This window comes from Staurois parvus, unplaced genomic scaffold (assembly GCF_062004578.1).
Source record: "Staurois parvus isolate SC_StPar_1 unplaced genomic scaffold, SC_StPar_1.0 ptg000194l, whole genome shotgun sequence".
Lineage (NCBI taxonomy): Eukaryota > Metazoa > Chordata > Amphibia > Anura > Ranidae > Staurois > Staurois parvus.
The window spans coordinates 744,894-767,841 of record NW_028317990.1 but is presented as its reverse complement, the minus strand read 5'-3'; the positions used below and the strand labels follow the sequence as shown (position 1 = coordinate 767,841).

Below are 22,948 nucleotides of genomic sequence, written 5' to 3'. Positions count from 1 at the left end.
AGAACCCAGTAAAGGACATAAAAGGAAACCGCTGATGACCGTTAGAGGTAAATAGAGGTATTTGGTTGTCTGAACAGAGTGTAGCTGTGTTGGAGATCAGTCATGGCAAAGATAATTATATGAAAAAATAAAACATTATATGAGATCTGCCATTTATGACACAGAAATGTGACAAGATCAAGCACAGTATTACGGGGCAGGCACTGGAACTCTCACTGCAGTGCTGTCCATTCTGTACACACAGTCTCACTGTCCTTCATACAACTCCCGTGAAATCAATATGATCAATAATGCTTCAGGCTTGCAATCAATAGCTTTTGGGAAGTAGATATCTTAGATATAATTGTCTCTGCTCTTTGACAGGCAACCTGCGGTAGCTTATAGCTGAGGATATCTACAATATAAAGAGATTTTTGTTTAATGAAATGTTTTGCAATGTTCTAACCCCTTCTGCTGTATGTCAGCCTCACACTTATGGACGTGCTGAAGGGAAATCTGAAAAAGTCACAGCTAGTGTGAACTTGGGCATAAAGAAAAAAATTATAAAGAAAAGGTCCACCCAAATCACAAATTTCAGATATGGGTGAACAGTGGGTAGGTATATCTCAGGGTCTCTAGTACAAGGGTCTCCTTATTAGATTTCACAGTTCTACACCCCCTCAAAATCCAAAACCTTTAAAGTAAACTCAAATATTACAATCTCATATAATCTTTAACACATTACTGTAGATTCAAAAACACACTATTCAGAGAGCTATGAAACTGTCAACATCCTTATTGCTAGTAACAAAAAAAGAAAGAACCCTTCCTATGGGACTTTTAAGGCAATTTAGTACAACTGTGTTAAAAAACAAGTATTTCAATCTTTATTTGTACAAATTCATAAAAATACCTATAAAACCCATTTACTGCTGTTTTTCATTGTGTGCAAGCATAATAATTTGCAGATACTGCACATCCCACATCAAGATTAATCGTCTTTTTTCTTGTCTTAAGACATATTGACCCAGAAGCACCCAAAGGTAGTGGTCCCCTGCGGTCATCAAAATTTGCAAATAATTTTCCTCTATTTAGACTCCATTCACCAAGGAGAATAAGTAATTATAGCCCCGGCTATTTTAACTCATAACTTTCAATTCACAAAAATATATATTATTTGGGTATGAAATAAGTGTTTTTAATAGTTTATGGTCTTTAAGGATTTCAGATTATTTTTACATCAGAGCCCTTAGACCTCCCCCCACGTTTACACCAGAGTCCTAATCCTAGTCCTAGTTGTGCAAAGAATACTTAAAGGCCAACTTCAGGCAAAAAAATTCCCATGCAATGGGGCTGTGCCCATACTGCATGGGTTAGCTGCTCATTTCACTAGGGGTGAACACAGAGCCTATAGTCACCTGATCCTTCAATCAACCAGAAAACAGAGCTCCCCCACATCCAGCGGTGGACTGTTCCTGATGGTCCGCCACACAAGACCACTGGGCAGGATCCAAAGGGGCCGGTCTTGTGCTGCGAGGAGCAGAGAATTAGGTAAGTACATACCAAAGTGAGAAGTTAACCCACTCAGTGCAGCCCCACTGCATGGTGTAAAAAAAAAAAAAAAGGACTCTGCTTTAATCCTCCTAAAGGATTCTAGAGGATTGTCAACTAAGGTAGAGGGTGGGCTAGTGTAGCTCAGTGCCAAGGAAGGATCAGTGCATTTTGAAAATCCCCTTATCCTTAAAAGCCCAACTCGAGCCAAAGTTTTTTTGGTTTTGGAACAAGTGGGGCTTTAGTGCCATCTGTGCCCTCATTGAGAAGAATTCCTCTCACTTTTGTACTTGTGATTGGTTTGAAAACATGATAGAAAATCACCTAATGGGTGGGGCAAGAGAATAAAAAAAACACTTGACCAAAACTTTAAGCCTTTCTAACTCAATCTTCCCCTCTCTCTTTCTCTGAAAGCAAGAACATAACAAAAGGGAAAAAAAAGAAGGTACCAGGACACAGGAGAAAACACTTACCCAGCTGTACATCTGTGGTGAATCGTAGTCTGTGGATCATGCTGACCTTGAATGATTTGTAATGATGACTGCTAAGCATGTCCTGCACTGTAGCAATGTCTATTTGGGCTTCTTCCTCCTGGGGCTCTTCCCCTCTTGAACCTCAAAAATAAGAAGATGGATTTATGGACATACGGTTTAAATCATATATTCATTACTCTTCATATTATTGCAATATACAAACATACTGTAAAATGGATCATAAGGTCTGATGCACATTATTTTGTTTTGCAGTATTTATTTTCTTATGGAAAAATCTGGCTTGCTAGACTGATTTTGGAATTAGAAATATGACCATTTTAATGCTATTCTTAGAGACTATGGATTGAGTTTAGGCGCGTTAGGGACGGGTTAGGATGATGGATTGACGAAGTGTTAAAGAATAACTGTAAGTTAGTATCCTTAAAGCTAGACCACCAAAGTTTTATACTCACCTGTTCACACTCCTGTGAGATCCATGCTGTGCAGACTATGGAGAAGCCATACAGCCGCTGCTACAAACACTCTAGCTGGTCACTTGTTTCTTCTGAGCACGTGCAGAAAAATCAGCTTTATTTCCAAAGAAAGACCAGCTACTGTTAGGATGAATTGGAATTTCTCTGCACATACTGTATATACACATCAATTCAGCTCCTGGTTCTAGCGTTGGACTGTGTTTGTTAATGACAGACAGCAGTTCCAGCACTGAACCCTACTTGGATCCGCCAAAACCACTAAATCTGAGTGTTTTGTGACATCAAGATGGATAGCCTTTTCCCAAGTACCATTTAAAATATGGTTGTATGGATTTATTAGTTTTTTTCAAAGTTTTTTCCATTTATTTTCACCTGGTGATCTGGCCAGTAACAGACTGTCTGTCTTAGGCTGCATTCACACTATGGTGTTTTGAACTGTGGGCAGAATCGCTGTGATTCTGCCCGCGATTTCAAAATGCTCTACTAAAATGACAAATTGCAGAACCACGTGTTCAGGTGCCATTCATTTTAATGCCACCTGAAAATGTGGTATGGTTCTGCCACAATTGTTGTGTGATAAATCGTGCTGCAATCAAAGAAAATTGCATCATGCAAAGTGTGCCTCCCAAAAGAAGCTCCTGAACTTTTTTTGGGCAACACGCTTCATGCGCTGCAGTTTGCCAAGACAACTGCAGCAGAACCGCACCATGTTTTTGGGTGCCATTAAAATGAATGGCATCTGAACGTGCGTTTCCGTGATTTGTCATTTTAGCAGAGTGTTTTGAAACCGCAGGTAGAATCTTGGCAATTCTGCCCATGATTTAAAAAGCCATAGTGTGAATTACATTGTGTGAATGACAGCACCCATGTCAGTGGTAAATGGTTTGTCTTACCTTCTAATTTCTACTTTTACATGACAGCCTTGTCTGTTAAGGGAAATTGAAAAATAACAGACTTGCTGGCTGGATCACCAGGTGAAAATGAAGGGGAAAAAAAAGACTTGAAAAAGAAAACGAATGCAGTTACCACATCTAAAAATTGGTATGCTGCAATATAATACAGTTTTTTGGGGGGTTTAATACCGCCTTATGACCAATCCGTACGACCGTGCAAAGGGCCATCTTCAATCGCTCAGGAAGCAAAGGTGTTTGGTGCAGGAGCATGCAGGCAGCCTGTTAAAATCAATGAGAGGCACCCAGCTGTCGGACCTAAATGGCCATCCACATTCATCTCACAGTGTACATCTGTGTGAGTTTGATGCACAGATCACAACACAGTGTGTCTGCCACTATCAAATGAGGGGAAGAGAGGAATATCTCTACCCGGGACACTGTGTTCTGACACTGGGACCCATCGCTGTCAGGATAGACTAATGAGTGGATGAAGCCACTGATCGACAAAAGCTTTCCAGCAAATTCCTTCGACAGAAGTCAATCAAACGGTCTTTGCTGAATCAATCAGTGTATGACCTGCTTGCATTGATACTAAAGGTTCACATATTTAGTTTTTTTCCAAATAACTAACATGTCATATTTACCTGCTCTGTGTAATGATTTTGCATAGAGCATCCCCTAAACTCCTCTTCCTGGATCCCCCGTTGGCACTCCTAGCCCATCCCCCCTGCTGAGTGCCCCCATAGCAAATTGCATACTAAGTGGGCACCCATGCATGCTCACTCCTGAGCTGCCTCTGTGTGTCTATGAAACACACACAGCACAGCTTGGCCTTGCCCCCCCTACTCCCTCCCCACTGGCTGTGATTGCAAGTGCCCTTGCTGAGGAGGGGGACACCCGGGAGAGGTGCTGCTCTTGTGCACAGCGCTGGATCGAGATTGGGCTCAAGTATTGGCGAGGCTGAAGGGAGCTGTCATTAAAAAATATCTTCAGCGTAAAGGAGAACAAGGAGTCCTGGTAATGATGGTTTGGCACCACCGAGCCCTGATCTCAACATCATGGAGTCTGTCTGGGATTACATGAAGAAACAGAAGAATTTAAGACAGTCTACATCCACAGAAGATATGTTGTTAGTTCTCCAAGATGTTTGGAACAACATACCGGCCGAGTTCCTTCAAATACTGTGTGCAAGTGTACCTAGAAGAACTGATGGTGTTTTGAAGGCAAAGGGTGGTCACACCAAATATTGATTTGATTTGGATTTCTTTTCTGTTCATTTACTTTCCCTATTGTTAATTGGTAAAACTAAACTATGAACACTTCTATTTTTGAAAACATTCTTTATCTGTATTCTACAATATGTCATTCATAACGAGGACAAAACAGGAAAGTATCCTGTAATAAAATAGACACCACTTCTCCAGTGTAGAGTACAATGTCACACTGTTGGTTTTTATTGCTACAAAAGTGGCATGTATACATGGAAGCACTTCCAACTTAAAGTGGATCTTCATATTCCCACGCCCTCCTTTTTTTCTTAACCCTGCTTACTTTTTAGGGAGTTCTCCACAGTTTGGATACTCACCCACCCAGTGGATCCAGCGTTGTCCTGTTGCAATCCTCTTCTCAGCAGCTGTCGCTCAGGTCCCACGCCATCATGTTTGTGTGTGAAGTCATAAGGAATCCCGTCGGCTCTTCCAGATTTACCTGGCGTGCCTCCCAATGATGTACTGGTAGGCCTGCCCCCGTTGTCCTCTATGAATGAAACTCTAAGGCCTTCTGGGATTTGTGAAATACATATACCAGGAGGCACAGCGAACACAGTACATGTCACTCGCCTACCCGAATGTCATGAATTGGAGGCGAGACCTACCCATTTTTCTGAAAAAAGGGTACATTAAAAAAAAAAGCCACTAATCAGGTAGCGCATCGGAGTAGGGGTGGACAGGAGGGATTTTCAATTTATGGGTGAAGATCCATTTTAAGTCCATAAATGTATACATCTATGGCTTTATCTACTCACAGGTCACTCCACATTCCTGAGATTGATGTGGATTCCAATAATCCTAGTGGGTACACCATATCATACAGATAATAACCCAGGTCCAACCTTGTACCCAGAGCTGCAAGTTATATGATTACTGTCATGTCAAATCATTATGTATGCTATAAACTCGGAAGACATACTAACAACAACAATATACTGCTGTCAAAAACACCGTGGACATTTGTGAACCAAAAACAACTGCATCAATTTTCAAAAACCAAAAAGTAACATGCTATATACGCAAGTTTTATAGGTGCCAAATATCTAAGTGTCATTACCATTATGGCCAAGTACTAGTAAAGGTGCTTCTTGATTCATGTGGTGTAATTGCAAACAGTGCAATGTCCAGCTCACAACCTGTTTATTTTGAATGATGTGCTGAATGCTATGCTGATTCCCACAGCAGTTTTTTTTTTTTACACATACAGTGGTCATAGGGTTGCAAGTAGTAATAGAAAAGTATAGTATACAGTATTATTTTTCATGACAGACTGACCAGTTCTGGGAAGAACAGTGCAGCAATTACACACCTGCTGTGCTGGCAGTCACACGTACAATACAGTCTTTAAGGTAATTAATGTATGGCAGGTCTCATCACTCACATCTATAGGGTCAATATCAAGCCCATGGAACGTGTAAAAGTGAGAATTACATTGACAAAACAAGGAATGCAACCTTGATGTAAAAAGAAAATCACCCGGTAGCTTTTTTTTATTTTGTTAAAGCGATTCTAAAGATTCATTTTTTTTTTGTAAAATAATAAACATGTTATACATACCTACTGTGTGCATTGGTTTTGCACAGAGCAGTCTGGATCCTCCTCTTCTCGGGTTCCCCCGCTCGCTGTCCTGGCTCCTCCTGTCTGTTGGGTGCCCCCACAGCAAGCAGCTTGCTATGGGGGCACCCGCTACTCCGTGTGTCCAGTCACACAGTATCTCAGCCTGACGGAGGCTCTCTTATGATGTGACCTTTTTGCAATTAAAAACTCTTTGGACCAGATTTGGAGATCCATGGTGTGCGAGCGAATATATACGTTTGCCATTCACACACAGAACTGCGGCTTGGCCCCACCCCTTCATTGGGTGACTGACTGTGATTGACAAGTGTGGGGAGAGGATCCATCCCACCCACTGTCACAGGAAGGTCAGGGGGCAAAGTAGGAGTGCTGCATAGTAACGATAATTACACCCTATATACAGGTGTAACATGTTACTAAAAGTCAACGTATCTGGATTTTGAAGGCATATGGTCCAGCACATGATTAAATTACTATACCACACATATGCCAACAATAAACAAGATAATTGCAATACAATCATTAAGAGCCAATTCACACCACAAAAACACACGCCAGATGCATTCTGGACACATTTTTGCTTGCAGTTCACACCACACTCCGGTGCAGTTTTGATGCAGTTTGCTATGTTCCAGCACAGTTCTGTGCAGAAAAAATGCAGCATGTTCTACTTTTTTTCTGCACTGGAAGCTGACTGGCACTGACTGCACTGGTGTGAACTAGGGCTATTGAAATATATGGAAGACACCATGCATGCATTTTGGATGCAGAAAAAAAAATGCACTGGACTGCATCTGGTGTGAACTAGCCCTAAATTGAACAGAGTCTTCTTTGTAGGAGGAGTAAAACTAAGTGAGCAAAACAGCTAACAAGTGGAGGTTCCGAAGACAGTCAAACGTAAAAAAATCCTAATCTGATCATGCAGTCAGGTCCATAAATATTGGGACATCGATACAATTCTAACATTTTTGGCTCTATACACCACCACAATGGATTTGAAATGAAATTAACAAAATGTGCTTTAACTGCAGACTGTCAGCTTTAATTTGAGGGCATTTACATCCAAATCAGGTGAACGGTGTAGGAATTACAACAGTTTGCATATGTGCCTCCCACTTGTTAAGGGACCAAAAGTAATGGGACAGAATAATAATCATAAATCAAACTTTCACTTTTTAATACTTGGTTGCAAATCCTTTGCAGTCAATTAGAGCCTGAAGTCTGGAACGCATAGACATCACCAGATGCTGGATTTCATCCCTGGTGATGCTCTGCCAGGCCTCTACTGCAACTGTCTTCAGTTCCTGCTTGTTCTTGGGGCATTTTCCCTTCAGTTTTGTCTTCAGCAAGTGAAATGCATGCTCAATCGGATTCAGGTCAGGTGATTGACTTGGCCATTGCATAACATTCCACTTCTTTCCCTTAAACTCTTTGGTTGCTTTTGCAGTATGCTTTGGGTCATTGTCCATCTGCACTGTGAAGCAGCGTCCAAGGAGTTCTGAAGCATTTGGCTGAATATGAGCAAATAATATTGCCCGAAACACTTCAGAATTCATCCTGCTGCTTTTGTCAGCAGTCACACCATCAATAAATACAAGAGAACCAGTTCCATTGGCAGCCATACATGCCCACGCCATGACACTACCACCACCATGCTTCACTGATGAGGTGGTATGCTTAGGATCATGAGCAGTTCCTTTCCTTCTCCATACTCTTCTCTTCCCATCACTCTGGTACAAGTTGATCTTGGTCTCATCTGTCCATAGGATGTTGTTCCAGAACTGTGAAGGCTTTTTTAGGTGTCGTTTGGCAAACTCTAATCTGGCCTTCCTGTTTTTGAGGCTCACCAATGGTTTACATCTTGTGGTGAACCCTCTGTATTCACTCTGGTGAAGTCTTCTCTTGATTGTTGACTTTGACACACATACACCTACCTCCTGGAGAGTGTTCTTGATCTGGCCAACTGTTGTGAAGGGTGTTTTCTTCACCAGGGAAAGAATTCTTCGGTCATCCACCACAGTTGTTTTCCGTGGTCTTCCGGTCTTTTGGTGTTGCTGAGCTCACCGGTGCGTTCCTTCTTTTTAAGAATGTTCCAGACAGTTGTTTTGGCCACGCCTAATGTTTTTGCTATCTCTCTGATGGGTTTGTTTTGTTTTTTCTTCAGCCTAATGATAGCTTGCTTCACTGATAGTGACAGCTCTTTGGATCTCATCTTGAGAGTTGACAGCAACAGATTCCAAATGCAAATAGCACACTTGAAATTAACTCTGGACCTTTTATCTGCTCACTGTACTTGGGATAATGAGGGAATAACACACACCTGGCGATGGAACAGCTGAGAAGCCAATTGTCCCATTACTTTTGGTCCCTTAAGAAGTGGGAGACACATACGCAAACTGTTGTAATTCCTACACCGTTCACCTGATTTGGATGTAAATGCCCTCGAATTAAAGCTGACAGTCTGCAGTTTAAGCACATCTTGTTTGTTTCATTTCAAATCCATTGTGGTGGTTTATAGAGCCAAAAATGTTAGAATTGTATCGATGTCCCAAAATTTATGGACCTGACTGTATGTTAAAAGATTTTTTTTTTCTATGAATATTCTCAGTACAATCAATGACTTGATGAATTTCGTTTAAAAGTACTCACAACTTTCTAACTACTGGTCTTCAAACTCAGATACATGTGGTGCCGCATCCCTACGATGAATACATATATACAAGCATAGGGGACTTTAGTGGCACCATATATAGTTGAAACAACAACTATTAAAATTTTATTTATTCTTATCTCATTAAAATAGGTAAAAAAAATACCATACATAAAGTGACAACATGGTATGTAAATTGAAGTCAATACCACAGGAAACGGCTTCATCTGTACCCAGGAGAATAATCTCCAAAACACTGTACATCCCTAACATGTTTCAATTCACAATTAGAACCTTCTTCAGGGGGAAATAGGAAGAATATAGCAGAAGCTTATAACCATTTGTCAGTTTAAAAGCCAATCTTTTCACAGAACTCCTCCAGTGTCGCCGGAGCATAAGGACACCCTAGTGATCCCGTGGTAGGTGGAAGACTTTAAAGGATTTATCCATGAATGATAAACTGAAAAAGAATTGGCTCCTGAAACACAACAAGGAACTTGGTAAAGGTGGATATCATAAGTTCCTGACATCTGAGTAGGTCTATGTGGGAATTAATACCCATAAAGGGGAAAAAGATGTAGTTAGTTTCCCATCTTGGCCTCAAAGCATCAACCGCCTTTAAAAGAAACCCCCAAGCTGGAATGCTGGAAAGGGAATGCAAATTGAATAAAATGAGTGCCAACATGACAGTCCACATCCACCAAATCTTGGGACATCATCTGCCATTGTTGTCTTTTTGCACATAGCCCAGTGAATGATTAAGCAAATATAACAGCTACTAATGAGCAGTGTGGAGGGAATACAACTGGGCAAGGGACAACCAAACTAAAAAAAGGTGTGGTGGTTAAAGGGCAAGTTCACCCTTTTATGAAAAATGAAAAGATTAACTAACTCCTTCTGGACCAGCTGCACACAGCGGCCATGATGCCCCGTGCTGCTGATGCAGCGGCCTGCACACTGTAACACAGCCCCGAAATGAGTATCCATCATAACGTTCATAATGGAAAGCACTCATTGATCAGCACAACCATGTAATTGCACTTGCTAATGAGAAGCATTTTTTTCTTCTGGTACATCTTACAGGAAGAAGCCTCAGATCTGCTTCTCATTTGTCAGTAGGGTCATGGGGCTGTGCTGACCACTGAGCTCATTGCGAACATTATGATGGATAGTTATTTTTGGGCTGTGTATTGCAGTGTGCAGTGTGGCACAATGGCAGTACAGGGCATCACGGCTACTTTGTACAGCAGGTCTGGAGGGGTGGCCAGGATATTTGGAGTTAGCTTACCTTTTCATTTTTTTGTGAACAGGTGAACTTACCCTTTAAACCTTAAAATCTTATGACAAATATGAGTACAGCAACAAGACACCAGATCGTCAACTTGCATCAATAGTGTCTCTCCCAAACAAAAATATAGAAACACAAGAGAACTGGAAACTGAGTGCCAGAGATAAGAAACACTTCAAGCTTATTTAAAGCCAAAAGATCTCCAGCACTGCTTTAAGGTCAGAACAGGCATGGGTACTGGTACTCATATCTACATTTCTGCAAAAAGCATTGGTGATTTAGTCATTTGACGACACCTAACTGATGACAATTGAGGACACCCTGACTGCTGAGAAATACATGTAGATTCTCATCCATCGTGCAAAACCATCTGGTTCCTCTCAAATTCATTCTGCAGAACGACAATGAACCAAAATATATGGACAAAATCATATCCTACAATAAAAAGAACAGGAAATAGTGTGGCAGATGATATGGCCTCCAGAGTCCTCATCCCAGCATCAAGCAAGTCTTGGATTACTCGCAGAGACAGAAGAAGTACAACAGTCAAAATCTGTGGTAGAACTATGGCAAGTTCTCTAGGATTCCTAAAACAACCTACAAGCGAGTACTTTTTTTTTTAAAATCAGAAAGTTTAAGGCATACATAGTACAGAATACAGTACCAAATATAACACATTATGAAAGAACCAGCCATTAACAAAAAGAACAAAAGTACTAACAGAAAATGTCCAGTGTTACCAGTTGTCCAATAAACAAACACGTACAACAAGATTGTGGTATTATTATGAAGTAAAGGCACATGCAGAACCCAACAGACACAGAGCAGTAGATGTTAGCCTCCAACAGTAGACCAGTGGAAAATACAGCAAATAAATCTTCCTACATGATAATCGAGGTGAATAACACAACAGTGAGAGGATAATTACAACAGCCTATGCATTATCAAATCCAATGAGGGCTAAACCCGGAGTGGCCAACCATGCTTCCTAGAGTTTTTCATATTTACATGGGCACCCACGATGTTGGTAAATTAAGCGATCGTATCGCAAGATGGTTCCCATATTCTGCCTCCAATACTCCATAGTAGGGGGAGTTTCTAATTTCCAATGCGTGTCTGGAACAGGGCTTTGTAGAGGGCTTCTAGTATAAATGTATCTTGGGTAACATTATCTAAAATACCTAAAAGACATTGTTTAGGGTCTAGAAGGTTAGTTTGAAACACAAAATTAAAAGTGTTGATCACTTCCTCCCAGTATCGATGAAGTTTTGGACACCACCATAGAATGTGAATAAGATCCCCATGGTCCCGCTTACATCTGCCACAAAGAGGGTCCTGGTGTAGCCCCATCATACACATTTTAGCTGGTGTATAATGATCCCTAAGTACAGTTGTGATATACTGTTGAGAGCTAAGATGGGTAGACTGCACAGCAGCCTCCTACTGGTCTTCCTCAAAAGCCCCCACATCTCACTCCCACTGCCCACTAGCCCTATTTGGGTATTTTTCTAAGTAATCTGACAGAAGCATGGTATAGCAGCGAGAAATAATCCCTTTAGTAGTTGTAGCTGAGTGCAAATAATTGAAAATGGGAGTGGGGGAGGAGTGCCATAAGGCTGACGGGCCTTGAGCTGCAACTGCATGCTTTAACTGCATGTAATAAAATAGCATTGTAGATGGTAAATTATACCTGGACTTCAATATATTAAATTACATGAGTTGACCATTGTCGAATATATGTTTCAAATGAGTTATTCCGTAGGATTTCCACTTAGAGGCATATTGTAACTTGGCCAATTCTGGTAATACCACATTATTCCATGTGGGACTATATGCGGTGTGACCTGTAACCTGCTGCAGCTGCTTGATCCTGACCTAAATTTTGTGAATTAATCGATAGGTAGGGAAGGACTTATTTGGTTTACAAAAAGATTGAGCCTTAAGACCTTCTGGTAATGAGCCAGAGGCCATACAATGTAACATCACTTGTAGCGTAGAATCATTAGCCGTGGCATTAGTGGTGCCTCCTTCTGCCATACCTTTAAACAGATGTTGAACCTGGATAGCCAGATAATACAACCAGGGATTGGGCAAAGCTATCCCCCTCTATCCTTAGGATGCTATAACTGTTCTATCCGTATCTGTGGTGGGCGGTTTCCCCAAAGTAAGGAGCTAAAAAATTGTATTTATAATCGAGAAGGTTTCAGCAGAATCATTACTGGAGAATTGTGAAGAAAATACAGCAATTGGGGCATAAATATTATTTTGTAAGGTTCACTCTACCTGCCAATGACAACCAGGACTTAGACCATATCTTCACAATGTCTTTAAAGCGAGTCAACAACGGGGCTAAATTTAATCAACAGTAGTCTAGTAAATTGGAACTACTGAGAATACCCAGGTATTTAAAAGAGGATGTTATTATAACCGGACAGATAGTAGACATTGCTGGGTCCGTGACCCCAGCAAGTGGCAGCAGGGCCGACTTAGACCAGTTATTAGCCCAGAATGTTTGCCAAATTGAAAGATTATATGCACGGCTGTTCGTAAGGATGAGCCTGTATCGCCAAGCAGAAGCAATATGTCGTCGGCATACAACAATATTTTCTTGTGCATGTTACCATATCGAAAACCCACCACCTCCTCACTAGCCCAAATTTGCGCTGCCAGAGGTTAAATGGCCAATGCAAACAAGAGTGTCGAGAGGGGGCATCCCTGTCAGCTACCCTTAGTTAGCTGAAAAGTTAGAGAAGTTGCTCCGCCTTGTCGGATAGCTGAAGAATGATATAAAAACTTTATCCAGGTTATAAAACGCTTGCCAAATCCACACTTCCATAGAATCCTCCACAAATAGTCCCATTCTACACTATCAAACGCCTTAGTTGCATCAAGTGAAAACAGTGCTCTGGAACCCATGTTGTCAGCTGGCGTTTGCATATTTATAAATAATCGACGTAAATTGACAGCAGTAGATATCTGTGGCATAAAACCTGCCTGATCAGGGTGCACTGTTGTGGTGATGATTTTATTTAATCTAAGTGCTAATACTTTGGCTAAGATCTTCACATCTGACTGTAACAAAGAGATAGGTCTATAGGCATTGGGATCGGTGGCCACCTTGTCTGGCTTCAGCAGCCATACCACTGAGGCCCTGGTCATAGAGTCTGGTAAAATGCGTCTGTCATAGGCTGCCTGCAGCACTGCTAATAGTCTTGGCAACATGGAATCAGCATATATTTTATAGAACTCCATCGGGAGACCATCCTCCCCTGAGGCTTTATTATTGGGGAACAGACTGGTTGCCTTGGCAAGCTCCTCTGGGTAACCTGGGCCTCATGCATCCTCGTCTTAGTTCTAATCGCAGATATTTCTTACACAAATACTCCCCTAAGGAATGCCTTAAATGTATCCCAAGTAAGTAAAGGATCGACTTGAAGATCATTATGACGGAATAAATCATCGATCTATTGTGCTATTGTGCTTCATGGGAAGGGATCGAATTCAACCAAAAAGCATTTAATTTCCATGGAGCCCCAGAGAGCCGACCCGGGTGTAATATGCAACTTGACCACTAATGGTGAGTGATCGAATACACTTCTAGGGTCAAAGGTAATCATTTTACTTAGAGAGAGTGCTAATGAATTTTCAACACATAGGTCAATGCGAGAAAGCGTGCTATGGGTTTTGAAGAAGCAGGAGAACTAAAGGGAAGTGGGGTAACACGTACACCAGCAATCCACCCAATCTACCTCAGACAGGAAATGACCAAGGGCAGTCCCTCTAGCCCGAGAACCCACTGCAGCTGGGGAGTGCTTATCTAAAGTGGGATCCAGATACCCATAAAAGTCGCCCAGCACAAACAATGGCACATTAGGCTTGTCAAGCAAAAACTCTGCCAATTGTCTCAAGATATTGGTTGAAAAGGGTGGAGGTATAAAAACAACTGCTAAGACACAGATAATCAGAGTCTCAGTCTATGACTGTCTTTGTGGACCACTTATACTGCTTTTAATCACGTTGGTTTGTGAGTATATATCCTCTTTTTATTCAATAAATATGTGTTTTACCACGGTAATGCACAATGAGAGTGCGCCCTTGTCTGTTCTTTTCCACTATGGCTTTATGTATCAATACACACACCCCACGTGAATAGGCAGTGTGGGTGGAGTGATACACCCACCCCGCCCAGGAAAACCGTGCCATAGACAGAGTGTCCCTGGTGAAATGAGTCTCCTGTAGGCCACATATAGCAGGCTGATGTTTACACAGTACTGTAGATACCATCATCTTCTTCAGTGGGTCATGAGGCCTCTAATGTTCCATGAAATCACAGGAATATCTTCCATAAATAGGTAGAGGTAGTAATGTAAGGATGTCGCTAGGAAAGCAGAAGCTAAGTATCAAAGGCTCCACTGCCCCCTCAAAACAATCAGAAAGAATACACTTCATACTGCAGGACACCGCACCGCCCACAAAAAAAATAAGATAGTTAGGTAGGTCAACACTGGAAAAAAGTTTTGAAGGTTCATTTTGAACAGTGGCATAACGGTGCCTAACAAAACAAAGCCACAAAACATTTGGTGAACTGGGCAAGATTGCTGACACCCAGGTGCGAATTGAATTGCATATTGTTAACTGCCATTCAAACATTAGTGTGATTATTCAAATCTTACAACCAACTTGAGTACAGCTTGGTATTGTGTCAGTCTACAAAAATAACTTCCTGAAGAGGAATGAACAAGGCATATCAGGCATCCCGGCTTATCAGAGAAAGTATTGCGGCAAGAGTCAATCATCTGGATTTCGTGGATGACGTCGCTGTTGAGCTTCATGTATGTCCACCCAACCTGAGGCTGTGGCAGCATACAAATAAAATGTGACTTATTATTGGCAATGATTTTCAGGCGAGCAGGGTACAGCATTGCTTATGTCAGTTGCAGGGTTCAGAGGCGTCATTTAACCTCAAGAAAATTAGCTCTTTTACGCTGCACCTCCGCCGAGAAGTCAGGGTAAAAGGAGACTTTAGCCCCATTAAATTGAATGTTGGAGTGCTCCCTAGCCAGTCATAGTATGATCTCTCTATCTTTTTTAATTGAGAAGACATGCCAAAACAGGTCTGGGCGGTTGTCCAGCAGGCAAGGGGCGAGTAGGGGTACGGGTACGGTGTGCCCATTCTACTGCAAAAAGAAGAGTAAAAGCTTCTTTGTCAAAAATCTCTATTAGCCAGGTCTCGATGAATTGTGTGGGGTTACTTCCCTGCGTTCTGGAAGGCCTACAATACGTACATTATTACGTCTTAGATGGTTTTCAAGATCATCCATTCTGACATTGTTAGTTTTAGCTAATTGTGCCATAGAGCGGGTATCAGAGAGCAATGGGGGAAGTTTATGCGACTCTCTGCAGATGTGGTCCTTTATCTTATTTTTTGGATGTCATGTCTGAGAAAGTTCACTTCTTCTCTTAGACCCCCCCCACTTGCTCTTTCACAGAGTGTACCGGTGCTGGACAGCCTTAGGGATATCCACTAAAGTTGGCTGCTCTTGCTCAGTATGATCATTGTCCCTTTTCTGTACACTGCTCAGCCTGCATGTCCTCCTCCTCTCCCAAAGGTTGTAGCTGTAGTGGAGTAGCAGGCCGCATAAAGGAAGAAAGGGTGGGGGCTGCCTGATGGTCTGTGTCCAGGGACCTTGTGATCTTCTGAGTGTAATAAAGTATGTCCCAGGAGCTCTCCCTCCCCACAGGGTGACTTGTCTTACCAGACTTTCCAGCAGCCTCCTTTATCTTGTCACCTCCTCCTCTATGAGCACATTGCGGCTATGGAGTAGGGGCGCCATGTTGGAAGTCCGTGCTGGCCAATTGTACCCAGTTTTTACGGCTCATCATTATAGGGAAAAGCTCACCCCAAGTATGGAGAGGTCAGGATCGCTCTGCAGAAGCAGCAGGAGCCACAAAAATCTCTCCGGTACAGGATCGGTGATAGGATCAGAAGTGGGAGCTCTGTGAAGCACTGCTGCTCACATGCCCTGTTTGGCCACGCCCCCATATGCGAGTATTAAAAAAAAACCAAAAAAAAAAAACACTTGCCTACCCCTAAGAGAACTGCTGCTGTGCTGAAACCAAAGGGTGGTCACACAAAGTTTGATTTATAACTTTTTTTTTCTGGTTAGCACCGAATCAAAGTATTGAAGAAAATTAGTTATCATACAGGTAGACTGTATTCCTTTGTGCATACAAATGACAAATTAGCATATCTGAGTTGGTCAAAAACCATCTGTATTACTATATTCACAAATACTGAATTATGGAACAGACCCTGGCTCTCCCTCAATGTCATATAACTTGAGTTGAGTGACTGCAGCTCCTTCCAGTACACAAGAGGTTAATCCCAGTGGCCCTCACTCCCAAATGATTTAGGCACTGTGAAATTTTTAACAACTTTTTCCTATAAAACTGCCATTAGCCCCATTATCGAACTCGTATATCCTTCTTTACCAATACCCTGTTTTTTCTTAAAGCTATTAGTTATAATGAAGGTAACTGCTCATTAAGCCAAAACGTCTATTACTTTAAAAATAACATGCCGGAACACCAGACATTTGCTGCCCTTTTATGATATTTTGGATCACAACCAATTTAGAAATGAAGGTTTCTGACGGATTTTGTTTAAATATAGCCCCCATGATGCCAGCATTGGGAGCCGGGAAATAATCAGTCAGATGCTTTTAAATAAAGTGCTGCATAAAATATGGCAGAAATGGTGATTTAGTCTCTTGCAGAGACAGCATGACATGCAGCTTACTGCACTTGCTAATGCAGGACCTAAAAGCCATAGACTTGGGTTTTCAGAGACAGATTAATGAAGACGTCATTGTTTTGTTTAAATGGAAGTGCCTTGTGATACCAGAGGAAATAAACTTGCCTTTATGTAGAGAATTAATATAAATTAGAGAAAATACTACTATATTCCAGCAAGGCTGAGCAAGGAAGGACTAATAAATGTAAAAGCATAAAGGTCTAAGTAAAAAAAAAATTAAAAATAAACAACAAACTGTAATGTGTCATAGCTGAACAATCTGCTGCAGCTCAAAGTTGGTCCTAAAATGCAGAAAGGCACATGAAATGCAAGGAGAAGTAAATAGGTTCACAGTAACCAGATTTGATTCTTAGGTAGGGAAGTAAATCACTGGAAGCATGCTATACCACTCATGCCCCTACAGGTTGCAAGCTTTAGATGCTATATTTAATTTATCAGCATTTCAAGTCTGCTGACCAGAATTTTTTCCTAAGTTCAATTGCCACCAACTGTGAACTGTGACACTGCTTACTGCTCTGATTAAAAGAAGACCCAAAGTAAGCAGTCAGATAACAAAGCAACAGCTGTATTGGTGTGGGAGCATGACATGGTGCTTGATCAAAATCAAGTATACTAAAACGCAAAGGTGTGATATGGCAGATAGAACAGATAACGAGCTGTACTCAACTTCAAGTCTGTTATTGAAATTATTTCTTTGTATCATCCTCTCTTGTATTAAAAGAGGTATAGACTCTGTAGCAGTAGTGTATCTCCCCTACCATAAAATGCAAAAAACCTAAGTGGCAGGGGAATAATGAGGATGTGAAGATAGGCTTCCTGGATGTCTATGAAAACAAGAAAGTCTCTGCAGTGATGGTAGGCCATCACAGAGCAAATTGATTCTATACAGGGCTTTTGGAGCTGCACAAATTGAGGTCCTGAACCAACAAATTATGTTCTTCTATGGAACTGGTAACAGGTTCAAGTGGAAAACCCTTAACCTGAACACATTATAGACTGGGACAATGGTTTCTTGAAACTACCATCCTTTGATGGTCTGAAAATGTTGACTGCTGAGGGGAAAGCATAAGATATGGTGTGGAGAATCTTTTGGGAGCAAACTGGAACCCTCTTTGTAGCCTATGGCTACTATCTCCAATGCCCAAGTCTCTAAGATGTGCTGAAGCCAAAAAACCTACCCTGATATTTGTTTGTGAGAGAATTTCTTTATGCTAAGGTGGCTTGAAATTCTTGGCCTCCAATGTCACTAAGAGCAGGCTAAGAAGGCTGTCTTCAACTACAGCATAAATAAGATTTGAAGTGCCACACCACTGATAGTCCAGATACAAGTTAATTCCAGTAAAAGCAAGACAAACAATCAAAAGGGTAGCCAACATGTTTTGGGGGTCAAAAAAAGCCCCCTTTAAAAGGGTTTAGCAGAAGACAATGTATAAGACTGAATAATTACTAGAAAGTGGGTGGTATTTTCAACTGAGAGCATATGCATAAGCCTTATCAGCAGCTGCTGAACTAGATGTCCTCCTGGATATATTTATTTTTACTACATTTGCAACTTAAGAGGAAATTTGCTGCTGATTTCTGATTTTATAAAGTGTTTTTATCTAATGTGTTTTTATTTTAATTTTAGTAATGCGCAAATCACAATTTAGGAGCCTAGTACAGCCATCTTACTGGAAGAAGTTGAAGATGAATCCTCCAATTTCAATGTATCAACTTAATGAGACCTTAACCCCATCTCCTTTACATGGTATAGGACAGGGGTGGGCAACTGTGGCCCTCCAGCTGTTGGTGAACTATAAGTCCCATCATGCCTTTGCCTTTGGGAATCATGCTTGAAACTGTCAGTTTTGCAATGCCTCATGGGACTTGTAGTTCTACAACAGCAGGAGGGCCACAGTTGCCCACCCCTGGTATAGGAGAACCACTGGCTGTTCCTCCTTGCTAAGCAACTCTGCCTCAGAGGCATGCACTGCATACATGTTTCCCAGCCCAGCAAAAACTAGGGGATCAGAATCTGAGTAAGCAAACCAAGAGATGCATTCTGTGACTCTGCATTTTATTCACACAAACCCACCAAAAAGCCTTGTTAACACATGCTTTGGCATGAAAAAGATCAGTATATGTAAAGCAAACTTGTAGAAGACAATTGCAAAGATTTCGGCAAGCTCTGTTGAAGCTTTTAAATCAACCTTCAGCTTCAGTTCAAAAATGTTAAACACAGACCTAAGTGGGAGTGTTCGCTGTCACAATCTGCTGGTAGGCATCAATTAAGTTTGAAGCAGTGCTGAGGCTTTCTGAAGCCTGCTAGCAGCCTGTTTATAGAGAGAGACAGCATTTCCATTTGGATCTGTGTTTTACTTTTCAAAACTGGAGCTGAAGGGTACTTTAAAGTCTTCGGCAAAGCAGCTTGAAGCTTGCCATATATTCTACAATGTATACAAGATGAAGCTAGTGTGAACAAGGCTAAGACAGGTAAAAAATGCAACCATAAGGCAGCCAGCAGCAGACTCCAAAGCAGATTTAGGCTCCATGTATACTGGACGTTTCTGAACAATGGAAACTGACTGCAGGAAAACATAGGTTAAAAAACGTCTGTTTGAAAAAACGAGTTTATGCACGTTTGCGTTTAGAAGTGTTTTTTAAAGATAACCACAGGAGAACCTACCAAATGCCCAGAATGCACTGAAAAGTGGTAAATTATTAACTATTTCAGACTGTTTCAGAGAAATACACACAGTAGAAGCAGAGACAGCAGTATGTTGAGCTAATTAGGTGTGAGTTGCTCATTAACATTTCTTTTGTTTCCAAGGGTGGGAAGGTGTCTGCTGGAGTGAGTCATTAAGGTCACCTGGCAGGGGGTCTGCATGAGGAATTTGAGGTGTGAATGTGCATTAACATTTCTTTTGTTTCCAAGGGTGGGAGAGGTCTGAGGTGTGACTTGGTCATTGCAATGTGTGACAAGCTTGGTAGGAACATCCTGTGCTAATTGTTTTGTCCATCTGAGCACCTTGAAAACTCTGTCCATGCATTTTTCATGATGAAAAAAAGGCTCATTGGGAACTGGAAGAGTTAAAAAAAATTTCAACCGCTTATAAATGCTATTTTCAGCGTTTAGCCGCATTTACAAGCGTTTTGCGTTTGAAACGCTGATAAAATCACCATCGCAAGTTTGTTAACTCAAGGAGCCTGTAAAGGAAGATGTGTACATGGACACATAGGAAAACATTAGGGTGAGTTCAGGGGCTGCTGAAAAAACGCTGAACAGCTCCTAAATGTGAGTTTAGCAGCTGCAGTGTACATGAGCCCTCAGAAGTGGTTACAGAAGAGGGTAAACTCAGACAAGGACCTGAAGACAATCAGATAGTGAATCAGTCCTTGCTCTGTCAAACTTTGTTACACACAGCACAAGCAGAAAATATCTGCTTAGGAAAGTTGTCAGTAACTGCATGGGGGCCAGCCCTTTTTTCTGCTGGACAAATTGACAAAAGTACCAAGGCTTGAGAAGAAATTCTTTGCATCAAGCACTATATGCATAAGCAGATAGCAGGATACTCACAAACAGCTGGAGACCTGCTTATTTAGGAGGGGTAGTGGGGCATTCAGACTCTGGTCCAAGAATCAGTGCAGGAAACTCTATTGCAAAAGGAGAACGGTGCTGTGTGGTAGCAACGGTGAGGAGTGGCTGTGTGGCAGCAGGAGGGTTGCAGAATGGGTTCCTGATCTACAGGAGCAAAATTCATGAATTAAGGTGTATCAGAAGGGGGCCATAAACCACATGCCCGGCAAGTCACACCCATGTCCTGAGATAACTGAAAATTATTAACTACTTCTTAAGTACTTCAGAAATGAGAGTCCTGTATCAAGGGCAAATGTCCTTTAACAAAATTGCAGTGGGATGCATGGGGGAACAACCAGCAATGGTCAACAAAACACAAGACCTTTAGATAAAATGGTGGCCTGCCACAACGAAAGACCCCCCCCCCCCACACACACCCCTTCCCGCCTCAGCAAAATAGAAATCAACAAAGCCCAGCCACTTGACCCAATAGCAAGTTTTTAGAAGCAGCCTGGGAACTGGGTTCGGTAGCTCTGGAATCTGAGCTGTTGCTGCAGATTCACAGAATAGAGTCTGACATGACATACAGTGCAAACAGCTTCAATACCCAGCTACTCTATGCCTCTTCAGAAACTGATTAAAGAATAAGTTCACCTTTGGGAACATGTTATGTGTTCCACCCATTTTTAGGGTGAAACATGTAACATGTTCCCAATGCTGCAGCCTCGCCTGTTGTCCCCCTCCCTCTGACAGAAGTAAGGGGAGAAGTTCCCCGTACTGTCAAATTTGAAAACAGCGTGCCCTCTTGAGGCAGCCTACAAAGTTCTACTGCGGTGGTACTGGGTCCCGGCTCGGACTGCTCACTTTAATCCAACTGGCGGAGATAGGTGTTTCTGGCACTGTGGTCTACGCGGAGATGTCTTGCACATTTGGTGGTCGTGCCCGCGATTGATAGGCTTCTGGTCTAGGGTTTTTGGTTTGCTACAAACATTATTTCATATTATGATCTATAGGGATGCAAAGGTGGCCCTCCTGCATTGCTCAATTTTGCGTCTGTCTAGGTCTCAACAGAAATTGGCATCCTACCTATTCAGTTCGGCCAAACGTGCTAAAGTTCAAGCTTGGAGAACCCCTTCGGTAGTCTTCCAGGGGGTAAAGACCCGGATGAATGCTATGTTGTTCAATGAACAGATGTTTAGCATTCTTCATGATTCTAATCCGAGATTCCTTAAAGTTTGGGCACCTTGTATACGTTATTCCTTACCATCCCTGCCACCTACTAGTTATGGCCTCCTATAGTCGCTGCCTGTGATAGCCCCAGATCCGTGATCCCTCTAGTTTCCCTTCTTTCATGTTTTCTGATTCCCTTTTGTTTTACTTTCTTTTTCTTTTCTTCTAACCTTTTTTCTTTTCTCTTTTTTCCGATATTATGTTGGATTACTGCTGCTATTTGGCTCGGCTTTTTGCTTCTTGATGTCATTGAACATTTCGTTATTTGACTAATACAAGTCAGCAGGATGTCTCTGTTTATATGATATTGTTCTGCTTTGCCCCTGTGAGGGCGTATTTTGAGCTTGTTATAATCTTAAAAACAAAACTTTCCTAATAAAAATATTGAAACAGAAAACAGCGTGGCCGCGCAGGGCTCCGTCCACATGGCCACGTCATTCATTCACAGAGTTCTGTGAATGAATGAACTCAAAGTTTGTAGTTTTCAATGAACTACCACGACACTGTGGAGCACTGTGGTAGTTCATTGAATCTTCCTGTCTGTAGATCTGCTTGCCCGTACATCCCTTACGGGCAAGCAGATATTCTGACAGATCTGCAGGAAACCTGCATGGCATCAGCAATCTGCTGATCGCTGGTGCAAAACTTTACGGGCTCCTGGAAACAAAAATAATAAATGCACATTTTTTTACCTACAAAAAATTTGCATTTATTATGTTTGTCCAAAAGGTGAACTTATCCTTTAAAGTACAAGGCTGTCACAGTAAAATACCGCACTGCCAGCTATTCCAGAAGACACCATGCTTGTTGGCTACGAGAGAGACAATCAAGGCTATCAAGGAACTGGCCTGAAACTACCAGCAGCGGCTTAAATGAAGAAATCCAGTATGAGACCTCTTGATCTAGCAGAGCTGGAGATCCTAGCTGACCACTTTTCCCTTTTTAAAAAACAGCAATAAAACCAAATTTCAAAACCTTTCCCTAACTCAATCAAAAGTTCAGTTGTAGACAAAACCTTGCTTTAATTTTAGATAAGCATCAAATTGACACCTGATGGTGGTCACAAAAGCAGGGGACATCTTCTCAACAGGAGCCCAGGCATCAATAAAACTGACAGTGATTCTCATCCACTCTTAATCCAGAATACAAAATAAAGTCTTCACATTAAAGGGGAGCT

At 41.7% G+C, this 22,948-nt stretch overlaps 1 protein-coding gene across 3 annotated transcripts in view; it reads right to left on the bottom strand.

The window, feature by feature from the left end:
* The window catches only part of MAPKAP1 (MAPK associated protein 1), a 307,717-nt gene that overhangs the window by 70,746 nt on the left and 214,023 nt on the right, over positions 1–22,948 (bottom strand). For all 3 annotated transcript variants that reach the window (XM_089677866.1, XM_089677867.1, XM_089677868.1), the window contains one exon: positions 2,004–2,144. In XM_089677866.1, coding sequence (XP_089533992.1) covers positions 2,004–2,144 — 141 coding nt within the window. The remainder of the gene's footprint in view (positions 1–2,003; positions 2,145–22,948) is intronic.